Genomic DNA, 15,835 nt, shown 5'->3' on the forward strand with positions numbered 1-15,835 from the left:
GTAATGCAGGGGCTGCATGGAGGGTCTGGGAGGGCAAAAAATGGGCCTACCAGAGGTTTCAGAAGTCCAGAAATGGGCCTTTTTCCGGCTTCCGGAGGGCCTCCAGACCCCAAGGGAAGCTGTTTTCACCTTCCCCAAGGCTCAAAAAAAGCCTCCAGAGCCTGGGGAGGGCAAAAAATGCTCTCCCCATCCACTGTGGTGCAGGCAGCTGACTTGGCCATGCCCACCATGGCCACGCCCATCCAGCAATGGGGCAGCGAACCAGCTGCTAAAGGATCTGAAGCTTACCCCTGAACTTCTCCATTAGGGTCCCACACCAACCAGAAGAGCCAGGCTTTAAGGCTCTTCCTAAAGGCCAGAAGGGCAAATCTCACCTCCAGGGACAAGATATTCCAGAGAGTGGAGGCCATGCCAGAAAAGGCTCTTCTGCTAGATCCTGCTAGCCAAAGTACCTTGGCTGATGGGGTCTGCAGTAGATGGGATGTGCGGTAGGCCCTTTCTTTCAGAACAAGTGGGATGGAACAATCCCATGCGGAAAGATGGTTCCTCAGATTTCCTGGACCCACGCCATAAAGAACTTTCTGCAGAAAAGTTTTTTGCTTTTATATCTCGTCATCAGGATCCTGTAGAAGTATTTTCTGATTTTACTTTAGGGCGGCAAGAATTTTGTTTTTTTGATATTTCTTTATTTCTTAACCAAGGAACATGGTTGCTTGGGTGGTTAGGACACTGGGTTGGAAATCAGCAAGCTTGCGTTCAAGACCCAAGTACTGCCATGGGCAGTACATGGGGCAGGGTTAAGCTCCCACCCTTCGCTCCAGCTCCTGCCGGGGACATGAAAGGAGTCTCCAACTGGGCGTCTCCCAGGCAATGGCGATGTCACCAGCTAATCCTTTCAACACAAAAGTGCCTTGCTGCTTCTGACAGGAATGCTATATCATGGGGTCCCAACCCCTTAGTGGGCCGTGGCTTGTTTGAAACCAGGCCATGGGAGAAATGGCAAGCATGTGTATGTGAAGCTCCATTCGGGCAAACGGAAGATGGCATTCGTGCAGATGGAGCTTTGTGCGCGAACACAAGCACCCTCTGCTCAAACACCCTGTGGAGTGGAGTTTCGTGTGCGAGTGCAAGGGCCTGCCCTTCATGTGAGTAGAGCTTCAAATGTGAGCTCAAGCACCCTCTGCTCCCGTGCGAAGCTCCATTTGTGCAAGTGGAAGGCACACACGTGTGCCGCTCACACAAAAGGAGCTGCGCATATGCACCTGTCACTTTCACACACCACCCAGCGCCACGCCAGGCTGCCAAGATGAAAAAGTTAGGGACCGCTGTGCTATGTTATGTTATTTCTCTATCACATGCCAGCCTTCCTGGCTGCCCACACTTCCTGATTGAAAGAAGTCCCAGATAAGAGTTCCTTCACTGATTCTTTCTCCAGGGCTTCACTGGAAAACGGAAAGTTTGCCCTGGGGAGACATGTTTGACGAGTGAAAGACAGATCCCTTTAATTTCTAACACAATCCAAACCGTGCCCCAAATTTAAGAGAATTTTGCCTCTGCTTTGTCAAGTAAGCAAACCTTTTCCATCAAGTTGATTGAGAAACCTTAACAAAACAACGGAGTAATAAAATATTAAAATGGAAGATGTCAGAAGAGAAACTATAAAGGTAGTAAAAAGTCCAGAGGTCATCTGAGGAAAGACCAAAGGATTCACCATCTTAAGCCAGAGCTTAATTATATATATATATATATATATATATATATATATATATATATATATATATATAGGTCTTTGGTTGTTCGGGTTTTCTCCCGTGTAAAATTGGAAGTGTCTTGGGAACAACCAAAGACCTATATACAAACACCCGTGAAAACCTCAGAAAACAAATATATATATATATATATATATATATATATCCATGAACAACTGCCTGATCTTCGGACCTTTCGTCGTGAGTTTAAAACATATTTATTCATTCAAGCAGGACTGACATAAATAGTTGATTTTAAATTGGGGTTTTAATAATATTTTAAATTTTTAAATGTTTTAATTATCGGCCGTATAGTAATAGTTCATTTTAAATTCTTTTAATTGTATATATTCTGTGTTTTTATTCTGGCTGTACACCGCCCTGAGTCCTTCGGGAGAAGGGCGGTATAGAAATTTAATAAAATAAATAAAAAAATAAAAAGGATTATATTGATTTCATTCTCTGCAGATGATCCTGTTCAGCTCTCTTTTCGGGCAGAAACAATCACTGCAGAGCTACCAATCATTTGTTAACTTTCTGTTTGTCTCTACAAACTTCTTTCTTTTCAGACTCTGATTACTTTCCCTTTTGAGTGGACATAATTCATTTCACTATGTTTGCCCCATCCCTGATTTATAATATTTCCCCTTTTGATGATGCTAGTGGCAGTGTTTATTTACTTGGGAGATTCCTTCCCATCGCTCATGAAAAGTTTATTTCCTAAGTGGAACAATGCCAAAGGAACTTAGGCCTTTATCTGATCATTTGGTATATACAACAAGGTTACTCTGGCTTCTTGTAAACTAAAATAAAAAATAATAGCCAAGGCACATGATAGAAAATCTTGACAACTATACACAACTATACACAAATAGCCAAAATTTCTCAGAGTGTAATGATGCCCTGATAGTTCCTATGTTATAGTTTTGCCGCGAACTTAAAACTTATTTATTTCATATGGCTGGACTAGCCTGATTTTTATTTTTATTGGATGGGTTTTTAAAATTGTGTTATTTTACGGGGGAGTATGTTTTTTAACATTTTGGGCATTTAAATTAGTTTTTTAAGGGTTGTTTTTAATTATTGTGTGTATTTATATTTTATCTGCCTGTTCACCGCCCTGAGTCCTTCGGGAGAAGGGCGGTATACAAATTAAAATATTATTATTATTATTATTATTATTATTATTATTATTATTATTATTATTATTATTATTATTATTATTATTATTATTATTATTATTATTATAGCTGCAGGAAGCTACTTTGCATGTGTATTCACAAACACAGATGGGTTGCAAATGTGATTTATTCTTAAGGTTTGTATAATTTCAGCAACTTGGTTTTGCACCAAACAAATCTTAGAAGTTTTGGAACAGGCTAGAATTGTTGTTGCTGCTGTCATTACTTTTACCATTGTTAAATTCTTCCAGAAGCTCAGTTCAGTCTTCTCAGGGTAATTTTTCCCGTTATAAGATAGAGCAAAGGAATTACATGGTTTACCAATTCTGTCCTCAGTCAGTAAATCTTAGAATCTTTTATGCTCTTTACTAGACTTCTGATGTAGATGTGCAATGGGATGGAGGGATGGAGCGAGAGAAAGGGAGAGAGAGAGATGATAGATAGATAGATAGATAGATAGATAGATAGATAGATAGATAGATAGATAGATAGATAGATAGATAGATAGATAGATAGGCAGGCAGGCAGGCAGGCAGGCAGGCAGGCAGGCAGGCAGACAGAAGAGAGAGATATACACCGTTCTCTTTACCTAGCAGGACATTGTTTTCATTTTGCAATATTATTGTTATTTACAGGTAATTGGAAACTATTATGGAAAACAGGGACGACTTGAAATAATTCCAAGTGCAAATTACCTGTGGGAGCAAAGACTGAAAATAGATGATAGCCGAGGATTGGAGCACACGAGCAATGCAGCCTGCAAATCGTGTAAGTTAAGTGAGGTTAATATATGGGTTTTAGGCCTAATGAAATTAAGCTGATAATCTATGCATTTACCTCTGTTTTCATATGTGTGTGTGTGTGTGTGTGTGTGTGTGTGTGTGTGTGTGTGTGTATACATACATACATACATATACATACATACATACATACATACACACATATATACAAACATATATATATACATATACATACACACACACACACACACACACACACACATATATATTTATACACACACACACACAGACAGAGAGAGAGAGAGGGAGAGAGAAACCTCTGGTTACAAACACTTCTGACCACGACCAAATCGGGTTCCAACCAAAAAATTCACATTTTTTTTTTTGCAGCCGATTTGCCCTTGTGTGCCATTTTTTTTGTAACCACCAAATTTCCAAAATTAGATTCAGGTCACAACCAAATCAGATTGTGACCAAAGTTATGTAATGAATGATGGTCGTTATAGTGTGTGTGTGTGTGTGTGTGTGTGTATTCAACACATTCGTTTGCTCTCTGGTTTTGAGATTGAGGCTGGTTGGGGCTAAAAAACAGCTTCTAAAGCACAGCTGATCATTGGAGGGAGCTCCAGTGACTAAAGCAGGTGAAGCGCGGAAGGGGTAAGAGAAGGCAGTAGCTCTTTCAGGTAGCCATTTTGGGCACCGCGCGTCACATTTTCAACCTCCAGACGCATCGTGTTTTCGGGCGGCAATTGGCGATGTGCTTTGGCGATCCCCGCAGCCTTGAAGGGCGCTCAAACGGAGCGTTTGGAGGCTGAAAGCGCGACGCGCGGAGCCCAAAAATTCAAGCTATTTTCAGTGGCCATCTCTGCAGGCAAGTAGAGATCGCACAAAGGCCGTAGGGTGGGGACCGGCGGGTGGACGGGGTTACATTCGGAGTATAAGATGCACCCAAATTTTCAGCCTCTTTTAGGAAGGAAAAAAGTATGTCTTATATTTCGAAAAATACGGTATATATATCCCCAAGAAAGATTTTCCACAGACATCCTAATGTCACAGTTGTTACATCATGAAACAAAATGTGTAGAAGGCAAATGACCACTTAGGAATATTTGCAGTTTTTCTCCACTGATATTCCAATAACTGGAGGTCAGACCATGAAAAATAAAGCAAATTATGCATTAGAACAACCAGCCAGAGGCCAGGCATGGGCTATTCCTGATCTGAGTCTAGTCAAGTCCTGAGTTTATCAGGCAGAAGTGCATCTTATCTGCTTAAAGCTGTGTTTACTCAGGCACAGCTACCAAAAGGCAGCTGAATAGAGCTAAAGTGTAGCAATGCCTTTTATCATTTTAGACAAGCAAATCTTCCCTTCTGATGGAAATTGCAGGAATAAGGGGAGATCGCTCTAAAGGGACGACCTACTATCGTGTTTCCCCAAAAACAAGACCCTGTCTTATATTTTTTCCACCAAAAACGGCATCAGGTCTTATTTTTGGGAGGGGGAAATTTAGTCCACTGACTCACCTCACCCGTGCGCATCGCCCCTGGCCTCCTTTTCGCTGTCAGAGGCCTTCAGGAACTTCTTCTGTGGCCCACAAGGCTGGCAAGGCTTTCCTGAAGGCCTCTGCAGCCGATAACAGAGTTTCAAATCGATCTGGAGCTCTGTTATCAGCTGCAGAGGCCTTCAGGAAAGCCTTGCCAGCTGCAGAAGAAATAGGCCGGCAAAGCAGGTGTCGGGGTGTGTGAGGCCTGGCTGCAACTGTCCGAAGGTAAGTAGTAGGGCAACTCCACTCCCACATCCCCACCCGAGCTTAATTTTTGCCTGTGAACCCTGGAGTGGGAGAGGTCTTAATTATGGCTTATTTTGACGATAAGGCTTATATTGGGTGCACATGTAAAAATCAAGCTAGGACTTTTTTTCGGGGTAGGTCGAATTTTCGGCAAAACACAGTATTCATAAATTTAGGTAGGTTAACTGTTTAATTTAATAGGTATATGTGTGAGCTAGTGGAACTGTACAAGAAGATATTCTGTGGATACAAAAACTGTTTGCAAATCATCCTAAAATAATTCGCTAAGACTTACAAATCTACATATTTCAGAATAGGAAATATGCATATGTTAAAATAAGTCATTTCTCTATTAGAGTGGTCAGGGACCTTCACTGATTTGGGAAGGGGATCATGTGTTAACAATGAATCCAAAATAAACACAATTCATAAAAGAAGAGTGTGAATCTAAAGAAAAAAGAACATTTCAACCTCAGCCAAAAAGTAAGCTTCAAACAAATCAGTTACAGATTGAATCTATAATTCAATCTTTCTGCAAGGTTTTATTGTTAAGGGATTCCTTTGGTTGATTTCTGTTGTTTTTCAAGCAGGTGGCGTAGGAGAATCAGCAGTTACTGGAATAGTTGTAGGTGCCTTGCTAGGAGCAGGATTGTTGATGGCCTTCTACATTTTCAGGTAAGTTTTAAAATACCTAGTATCTTTGAATGTCTGTCTCATTTCTTCTCCCAAAGAAAGCAATAGGAGAAAGTCTGCAGTCAGGCAGGTTGGGTTCCATCAGATAGAGAATGTTCATGAACTGATCCAAACACTCTCTAAAAGGGCATGATAGTTGAAAAGACATTTATTCAATGTCAGCCTTGTTAAATGATTGCTCAGTAGTTGGAAACCTGAAGTGAAATCAACATGGCAGCCAAGGTGCTGGCTGTCACCTTTAAAGTCTTTCATGGCTTGGAACTGGGTTACCTGAGGGGACAGTCTTCTCCAAGTCGTTTACCTGTCCAATTCAATCAGGCAGATTGGACACCTGTTGAAGGCCCCATCAGCCAAGAAATGGCAACTGGAGGGGACCAGGAGGAATTCCTTCTCCACCATAGTGCCTGTCCTCTTGAACATTCTCTGTCCAGAGATTAGGATGGCCCCAATCCTTTTGGCCTTTTGGAAAGTTCATGGGCCTCAAATTCTGAATATACTGTATGAAGAGCCCCATTTCCTGGTTATGCTAACATTTATGGATTATAATAATTCTCTGATGCTAGATGCATTCAATTCTTCTTTTTGCATTGCGATTGCAATTAGATTTTAGTCTATTCAATGATTGTTTGCTGGCAAGAGTCACTTGCTTTGAGATGGATAGTCATTCAAAGTAAATGAATGAAAGAATAAATAAATTTATTTATTTATAAATTTTATAGGCCATCCATTTTACCATAGAGTAAAACTCTGGGTGGCTTACAGTTATGTATAAAGTAAAACATAGTTAAAAATAAACATTAAAATCAAAGGCACATGGCGAGGATGGGGCTGGAGTAGGTGGGGATCTGTTATTACTCAATTAGCCACCTCCATTGCCCTGGGGTCCCAAGCAGACTGACACAGCCACATTTTTAGGCCCTCATGAAAAGATAGGGTTGAGCCAACTTCACATTGGAGGGAGGAATGTTCCAGAGGGCAGGAGCAACAGCAGAGAAAGCCCTCCTCCTGGACCCCACCAGCTGGAATAATTGGGCTGACAGGATCCACAGCATGCCTCCTCTGCTGGCATGAGTGGTACAGGCCAATCCCAATAGGAGATGGTCCCTCAAGTAAGTTGGATTCATGCCATGAAGGGCTTTAAAGCAGTGGTGAAATGTAAAATTTGTTACTACCGGTTCTGTGGGCGTGGCTTGTTGGGGGGGAAGTAATGTAACTGGTTGGGCGTGGCCAACTTTTTTTTTTTTACTTTTAAAAACATTTTTTCTACAACCTCTTCAGCCAAAGAGGTTGTAAAAGAACCCTTTTAAAAGGCTCTGACGATCCCAGCTGAGTTGCCAGATCGTCAGAGGCTTTTCTTTTCTTTTAAAAGCTTTTTTTTTTTTTTGCCTTTAAAAGAAAAAAAAGCCTCTGACAATCAGGCAACTCAGCTGGGATCATCAGAGCCTTTTAAAAGCATTTTTCGGCCAAAGAGGTTGTAAAAAAGGCTCTGACGATCCCAGCTGAGCCATGCTCAGAGGCTTTTTTTTTTTTACTTTTAAAAGCATTTTTAAACTGGGCATGGGCGGGGGGGGGATTTTTGCTACCGGTTCTCCGAACCACCCACCATCATTGCTACCCGATTGGGCAATCCAGTCTGAACTAGAAGCATTTCACCTCTGCTTTAAAGCTAATCACCAACACCTTGAATTGGACTAATAACCAATGCAGCCAACGGAGCATTGGTGTTACAGGGGCCATTCTTGGGGTCCCCAGAACCATCCATGCTGCTGTACTCCACAGCAGCTGTAGCTTCCGAGTGCTCTTCAAGGGTAGCCCTATGTACAGTGCATTACAGTAGTCCTGTCGTGAGATGACTAGGGATTGTACAATTGAGCGCAGGAATCCTAACTCCAATCCACAGGAAATCTAGGAATTCTACTCTCTTTATATATGGGGGACATATGCTGCTGAAGAGCAACACATTTCTTAGCAGAAATAAATTTGCCATCAACGTGCAGCTCCCACATGCAGAAAAATCTTACAGTATTCTTGTTTAGACTATCTCTCGGCCATTCCTTCTTCCTTTCCAGCTTCTCTACTCCCGTACTTTTCATCCCACTGCAAATAATTAGCATTCTGTAGCAAGTTAGCAAACAATGTCCCCATTTGTCTTGTTTTATGAGAGGTTTGCCATGTTAGGGTTTCTTTTTCTAAAAAGCACTTTTCTGCTTCTGCATACTGCTGGCCCTCCTCTTTCTTAGTTGGGTCATGCTGGTGGGGTTCCATTTTCACCATTCAGCATTTGAGCTTCCTATAAAAATAATACCAACAGCAAGAAACAGGGTTGCACAATATATTGATTTAATTAACAAATTGAACAAACAATATAAATTTAACTGGCTCACAGATAGACTTTTAATGCAGATGCGATTTTAATTCTCACTGGATATAAAGAATCCTCTTGTTATTAGGGTCATTTTGTTTCATATTTGTAAATATGAAATATATTTCAGGTTATCTGAAATCTTTAAACATGCCTTAACTTGTAATGTGAGACAAAAATGGTGCGAGGCATATCCCTTTCATCTTTTGGCAGTGATACTCATACATGTAACTCAGGGGTATCAAACTCAATTTCATTGAGGGCTACAAGGTTGTGTTTGACCTTGGTGGGCCGGGATGGGCGTGGCCAGGTGGGGGTGGTCAGTTTGCCATCACTCCTGTCAGGGATGCTTGGGGCAGCCCATGCATTCTGCCAGCGAGAACGGGCTCTCGAGATCCATTTTCAGCTGCCACGGCCTCCTGCAACCCTCTGCTGGTAAAAATGGAGCAGCCCTCCCGAGCTTCGTTTTCACTGGCAGAGGCTTGCACGAGACCGTGGCAGCTGAAAACGGATCTTGAGAGCCTGTTCTTGCTGGCAGAAGCACCGCAGGCCAGACCTTCACTGTTTCCAGGGCGGCCCCATGGGCCAGATCTAAGTACCCCACAGGCTGGATCCGCCCTCTGGGCCTTGAGTTTGATACCCCGATGGAACTGATTATGCCAAAAACCAGATGTTCTTTTGTAGTGGGAGTTTTCTTTCTTATCTCAAATTGCTGAAGGAATCATTGTTAATTTCTGCCACTCAGGAAAAAGTACAAAATAACCATTGAAAGAAGAAATCAGCTGGAAGAGTACAACATCGGCAAGCACCGACAGTTACGAGAAGACTCTATCAGGTCTCACTTTTCTGCTGCATGAAATAGAAAAGAATTGCTCTTGTGGGGAATATCTGTAGACAAATGGACGCTACCAAAGACTGCCACTGAAAAAAAAGAAGTGTGTTCAGGACTCCACCTTTTAAAAGTAGAGTCACTTGTCTTAATTTTTTTTTCCAGAAACTCAGGAATGATTTACTAGCCACATTATGCCACATGGCCTTTTTTTTTATCTCATGGAAAGATGAAAGTTTAAAAGAAAAGATACCCGTTTTCTCACGACAAGACATTATTAATACTTTGTGGATATCTCAAGGCAGATTTGGGGTCTTGATGATGTAAACATTCCTTCATGAGGCCTTGCGAATGTCAGGTGGTTCTTCGCTGCATCACACACCAGATGCTTAAGTGCTTTCATAGACAAAGGGGCAGCTTCGCATACGGAACAAAATACGTTCTGAATTGAATGGTGGAGACGGGATGGGGGGAAAAAGAGTGTGTGGCTTGTTCAATGCAATATAATTTTGGAAAATGAACAATCATGCATCTCATCAACAGTGGAAGAAAATGAGGGTTTAATACTGAACACCAGTTTACGTCTCACATTAGTTTTGAAATTGTTCTGTAGTGATTCCTAGGGATATTCTCTCACTAATCTATTATTAATATAAGAAAGAGAGCTTTTATCCATGAGAAGGGAAAATTCTTTTTCAAATAAATTCCACTTTACCCTGAATTTTTATTTTGAGGAAGTTTCCCCACCCACATTACTTCCACCTCCAGGGGAAGTGCTTCCTGACTTTAGATCCATCGTCTCCAGCTTGTTGCTCTCAAGATGTCTGAAGCTGTAGCTCCCTAAATTTTCAGCATCGCTGTTAGGAATCTGACCAATTATAATCATACTTTGAGAGCCAGCATAGAACAGTGGTTTAGACTTGGCCTAGGATCTGGAAGACTCCAGTTCAAGTCCATCCCTGGACCTCTTTGAATGACTTTGCACAATTTTGTTTGGGTCCAACCTGCCCCATAAAGGTTTTGCCATATGGATAAAATTAGAGGAATCAATATGAAATATCACCAAGATCTGACATGATAAATTCATAATCTGTCTAGACATTGTAGGTTATTTTAGAAATTTGGTATAAGGTTCACACAAAAGGGTTTTGGAGGAAAGAGATGCAGTTTTAGGCCAGCTGTATACATAAATTAACATAAAGTGGTGGAATCCTGAAGTTCGGGTTTTCTACTTCAGAATGCAAATGACCTGAATATTTTCCTAGATAGGAAAAAAAGTTAAGGTATTTGAAATATTTCAGAGAAGATAGTTCAGGGGTGTTAAACTCAAGGCCTGGGGGCCGGATCCAGCCTGCATGGCCGCCCTGGAAACAGCAAAGGACTGGCCTGCGGTGCCTCTGCCAGTGAAAACGGAGCTTAGGCGGGCCATGCGTGGCCCTCCCAGACTCTGTTTTCGGCTGTGACAGACTCCTGCGTGTCCCCGCCCCCCCCCCCCCCCCGGCGAGCTCCGATTTTACTGGCAGAGGGCTGCAGGAGGCCGTCACAGCCAAAAATGGAGCTCAGGAGGCTGTTTTTGCTGGCAGAGTGCTGAGGTCACAATAGGCACCTCCCTCCCCGACAAGAGTGATGTCAAACTGGCCATGCCCACACTGGTCCCCTGAGGTCAAATACAACACTGATGCGGCCCTCAGTGAAATCAAGTTTGACATCCCTGTTCTAGCTAATCCTCTCAGTAGTGGATTAGTGGGCGTGAACTGGATTTCTATAAAGCATTTAAAGTTTGAAAGAATCCAGCAGATTCTACCATCTGGATGCCTATCTCATATACTTGATATGTAAATCAGATTTTACAGCTGCCATTGACTCAAATCAAAATCTCTGCTTCTAATCAAAGTGCATGCTGCTCTTTACACAAATAGTTCTCGACTTACAACCATTCGTTTAGTGACTGTTGGAAGTTACAACGGCACCGAAAACATTGACTCATCACCATTTTTCTGATGGTTGTTGCAGCATCCCCAGGGTCACCTGATCAAAATTCAGGTGCTTGGCAACTGGCAAGGATTGATGATGGTTGCAAATCACCTTTTGCAACCTTCCAACAAGCAAAATCAGCAGAGAAGTCCGATTTACTTACCAACCATGTTACTAACTTAACTTCAATGATTCACTTAACAACCGTGGCAAGAAAGATTGTAAATGGGGCAAAAGTACTTAACAGCTGTCTTGCTTGGCAATGGAAATTTTGGCCTCAGTTTTAGTTGTAAATTGAGGATTACCTGTATGGGCATGCTTGATATAAATGGACACACATATGTACACACCATTGGAAATTCAGGTGAAATTCTTCTCTGAATGGTGTTGGTCCTTACATCTGTAATTGCCACTGCTGAAATTTAAACTAATGAGGAAAGGAGCCCTCGGTGAATGTAAAATGATAGCAAACCCCACTCCTTAATAGCACTGATGATGTTTACTAATGTGGTGAATGAAACATCTGCAAGAAAACAAACAAGCTCAGAGAGCACCAACAACCCCTCATTTCAACCCTGAGCTACAAATATTTTTCTCTAGTACAACCAATGAGATGCTTGGCCCCCACAGTTGTGTCCTATGTGTCAGGGTTCCTCAAAGAATAAATTTATTTGATATGTCATATTGGCACAGGCTGGTGAAAACTGACTCTGAAGGTTCCCGCAGTTTTCATCTAATTAAAAGTAAAAGTTTTCCCCCTCCCCAAACATTTAGTCACATGATCCAATCAAGGCACTGTCTGGTTGCCTAGTGACATGACTCCTTCCTTTGACCAGGTGTGAGAATGTCCTTGGTTCCCAAGAGAAAGTATTTTATTTTGGCTACAAAATGCCAGTTATCTCTAATCCCCACCTCTCTATCCCTCAGCTCCAGTATGGCAACATTGAAGCTCCAAGATGGCTTTGGTCAGGTCAGCTTCACAGTTGACACTGTGCAGCTGTGAGAATCCTGATGTCTCCCTCTCCCCAAAGCAACTGGATTTCAAAACCAGGCTGTCACTCAAATGTTCCATTGAAAACTGTGGTAGTTATGAGGAAAAAAAGTGTAGAATCAGGTTGCAATACAACATCTACCCTCTAGAGTTTTTCCTAGGGTGCAAATACCCAACTGCCAACCTAGAGCCTTGGATGCAGCCCAAAGTTTGTAAATATCACATGGCAGAATAGTTTTGTACAGCAATGGAAGTCCCAAGTACTTGGTTGTATAAAAATGATATTAACATTTTATTTTTAGGTATTCCTATATTTTTCTATTAGAAAAATGGTTATCTATTTGGGATATCTGTTCCACTTTGGAAAAGATATCTGTTTGGGATCTCTGCTTATGTTGGAAAATTAAATGAAGAGCATGTGTGAAAAGCTATTTTTTTTCTTTTTTAAGTTTGAATATTCATGAGCAGAGAACTTAGATTCAATGAAAGTCTAAACTTTTATATCAACATGGTCATAGGCTGATCTTCCCCCTTTCCCTTCTTTCTGTCCACAGTAACAATGCATAAGAATTGAAAGTTGATGCTCATATCTTGAATAGAAAAGAAGAGCAGGTTTACACAGGAGTCAGTTTGCCTTTATTTACAAAAACATACACAGAGAAACAATAAATTCTGTTTTTTAAAAATTCCTTGGATTAGCTTTCTGTCTAGTGCTCTTAAATTTCAATCTTTGTGCTTCAGTTCAATTGAACAGTGAGGGAATTCTTTTATCCAATTGAAATGGAAGTGATCCTAAATATACATTACATTGTAGTCCAAATAATATATACAGTGCTCAGACAAGTATACTAAAAATTAATTTAAGAATTAAGTAATTATCAAGTAGTTGCCCGATTCAAGAGAAAAACAAGACAGAAAATCACTTTTGGGGCACGTGTCACTGAACCAGTAGCTTTTGGTGAAAATGGTCAAGTGTTCCCAATTTCATAGAAATTTCCAGAATATTCGGTTATTTTTATGCAGATTTTTATAAATAAAAATAAATTTTAAAAAAATTCAGTCACTTTTACTAGTAAACATTGGATTAATTCAATGTAATCCATGCAGAACTTTTACCAACCATTTCTGAAGAAACATGCATTGAATTGCACTATTAAATACTGTATATACGATTTTCCTCTTTGGTATTCCTTAGACCCAGCTCTGAGACATGAAATTCAAGAGAATCTTCCCCAAAGTAGTGAATTGGAGTGTTTCCATTTCAAATCAATGCCTATACTTCTATATAATGTTAAAGCCAACACTTAAGTTTGAAAGTGATTTAATTTAATTAACTGATTATCATGACATGCAAAAAGACTTTTTTAGCTGTGTAGTTTTTGAGGTATACTCAAAGTAACTGTGGTAAATACAAAATACAATTCTGCTTTGAAAAAAATACTTGCATTTAATAATGATAAAATTCAGATATTTATTCCTACTTGTTGACTTGGATCCCAATATACTCAGTGGGCTTTAGACAAATCTAACAGAAGTTTCCCTGATTTCAGAGACTTGTTTTAAATCTGGCTTAACTGAGTCTTGAGATTTAGACTTCAATAAACACTAATAAGAAAGTAAGACCGAATGAAAGGCTATGGGAGAAGGACAGTTGAAAAAAAAATAACAATATTTCACAATTATTCTACAATAATTGTATATAAATATTAACCCTTACAAAGTTGATCCTGGAATGTGGATGTTATAGGGAGAAGATTGTGGATTTAGCTCTGAAGAACAAAAATAGTAAACATAGGTTTTCTGTTAAAGAAGCTTCTTTAGTAAATAGTCGACATGAGGCTTTCTCAAACCAGTAACTTGGTTTTCTAATACAACATTCAATTAATACTATTTAATTGATGCATGCATTTTAGAGCATTATGAACATATGTTTAAAGCTGTTCCTTGCACATTTTACATTAACCACTATTGTTAATGCTATTCACCAAAGATAAAAATTTTAAACCAGCAAGAAAAATGATACTAGGTTATATTGTAGGTTTACTAAATAAACGCAGTCACGATTACACAAAATACCCTCATAATTTTGATATTGCTCAGAGTCACATATTAATCCACAGTATCTGTACTAGGGGGATTCACAATGGCGGAATGTGTTATGTGAATAAAATGCTTTCTTAGTGTATTTACTGTGTTATTTTTCTAAAAATGCATTGAAGCCTGTTTTAAAAAATGAGTGAAATTTTCTTTTTTTAGAAAAACTGTTCTACATTTTTAAAAAAATAAACTGACATAGACAGAATTCTATTAAGACATACACAATGTCACATAAACAATACACAACATACAATATACATATTTTTAACTAAAAGCTCTTACTACATCCTGTAATGACTCTATGACATGGAATCCAAGTGCAGGATTAAATGTTTAGAACTGCTTTCCCCAAACTGTTACCTCCAGAGACATTGAAGTTGGATTAAAATGTGCATTTTTGTTCATATATCTCTGGAGGAAAACTGTTCTGGGAAGACTAAATAATTACACCATCTGAAGTGTTGTTTTAACAAATTACAGAGTTCTTAAACATTATTTATTCCGGAACATTTTGAATAGCTAGTGAGAGTTATTTCAGAATAAACTCTTAAGGATTGTACAATATGTCAGCAAACTCAAAAATTCATCAAAAAGAAGAAGCAGTCGGGAGCTTCCATGGTCCAGCATATCTTAGGCCAGTGGTTCTTAACCTGTGATCCATGGACCCCTGGGCAGCCACAATGTCATCACAGGAGATCCGCAAAGGCTTGAAAAAATGATTTAAATCTTGAATTAAATCTTTGTGGTCCATGGCCACAAAGATATTTAAAGGGGATCCATGGTCAAGAAAAGGTTGAGAACCATTGTCTTAGGCTATTAAGAGGAAAGCACTACATTTTCATCTCTCCTTCAGCGGCAACGAATAGAGAAAGCAGAGAAGAAAACACATCTGAAGTGAGGAGGCATCTTTCGCGATACCGTTAAAAATAGTTATTTTTCTAGAAAACCTGTACATTCTGAGTCAAACCAGAAAGCCTCATTCTGTGTAATTAAGTTCAGCTTCTCAAAGCGGCTTAATCGTAAGTGGACAAGTACAAAATCTGTTCTCAAGTTTTTGTTATACCTTCAGAAAGATAGGTCAGAGCAAGAGAAATGGTAGACTAGAAGCAACCCTCAAAATGCAATCCGCACACTGCATAAACTTCTGTTTGTCCTGTCAGTTATGACATAGGAAGACAATGAAAAATACAAGGCCAGTCTTACTATACATCACTATACATCAGGTAAGACCCGTTTCAAACCTAAATGACGTCTATCCTCACAACAGATCTCTCTTGGATCTTACTAAATGTTTTCCTAAAAGGAATATGAATTATGAAGAGCTTTTCTTGTTTGTTAGCTTAGACAACAGCTAGATTTGAATCATGAAATGGTTTTGATTGATCCATGATGCAGATTATGCAATTTATCATAAAACCTGAGGATATCAG

General features: G+C 40.0%; 1 protein-coding gene across 3 annotated transcripts in view; it reads left to right on the forward strand.

The window, feature by feature from the left end:
• NPR3 (natriuretic peptide receptor 3) overlaps positions 1 to 14,556 on the forward strand; it is a 94,657-nt gene extending 80,101 nt beyond the window's left edge. Inside the window, exons 6-9 of one of the 3 annotated variants that reach the window (XM_058170202.1) lie at positions 3,565 to 3,697; positions 6,050 to 6,134; positions 9,260 to 9,349; positions 12,245 to 14,556. In XM_058170202.1, the coding sequence (XP_058026185.1) occupies positions 3,565 to 3,697; positions 6,050 to 6,134; positions 9,260 to 9,349; positions 12,245 to 12,320 (384 nt within the window). In that variant the 3' untranslated portion in view covers positions 12,321 to 14,556. Of the gene's footprint in view, positions 1 to 3,564; positions 3,698 to 6,049; positions 6,135 to 9,259 lie in introns of all 3 variants that reach the window. The other 2 variants (XM_058170204.1, XM_058170203.1) reach the window with 2 other exon arrangements.
• Positions 14,557 to 15,835: the final 1,279 nt, after the last annotated feature.

The sequence above is a fragment of the Ahaetulla prasina genome, chromosome 2 (genome assembly GCF_028640845.1).
Source record: "Ahaetulla prasina isolate Xishuangbanna chromosome 2, ASM2864084v1, whole genome shotgun sequence".
NCBI lineage: Eukaryota > Metazoa > Chordata > Lepidosauria > Squamata > Colubridae > Ahaetulla > Ahaetulla prasina.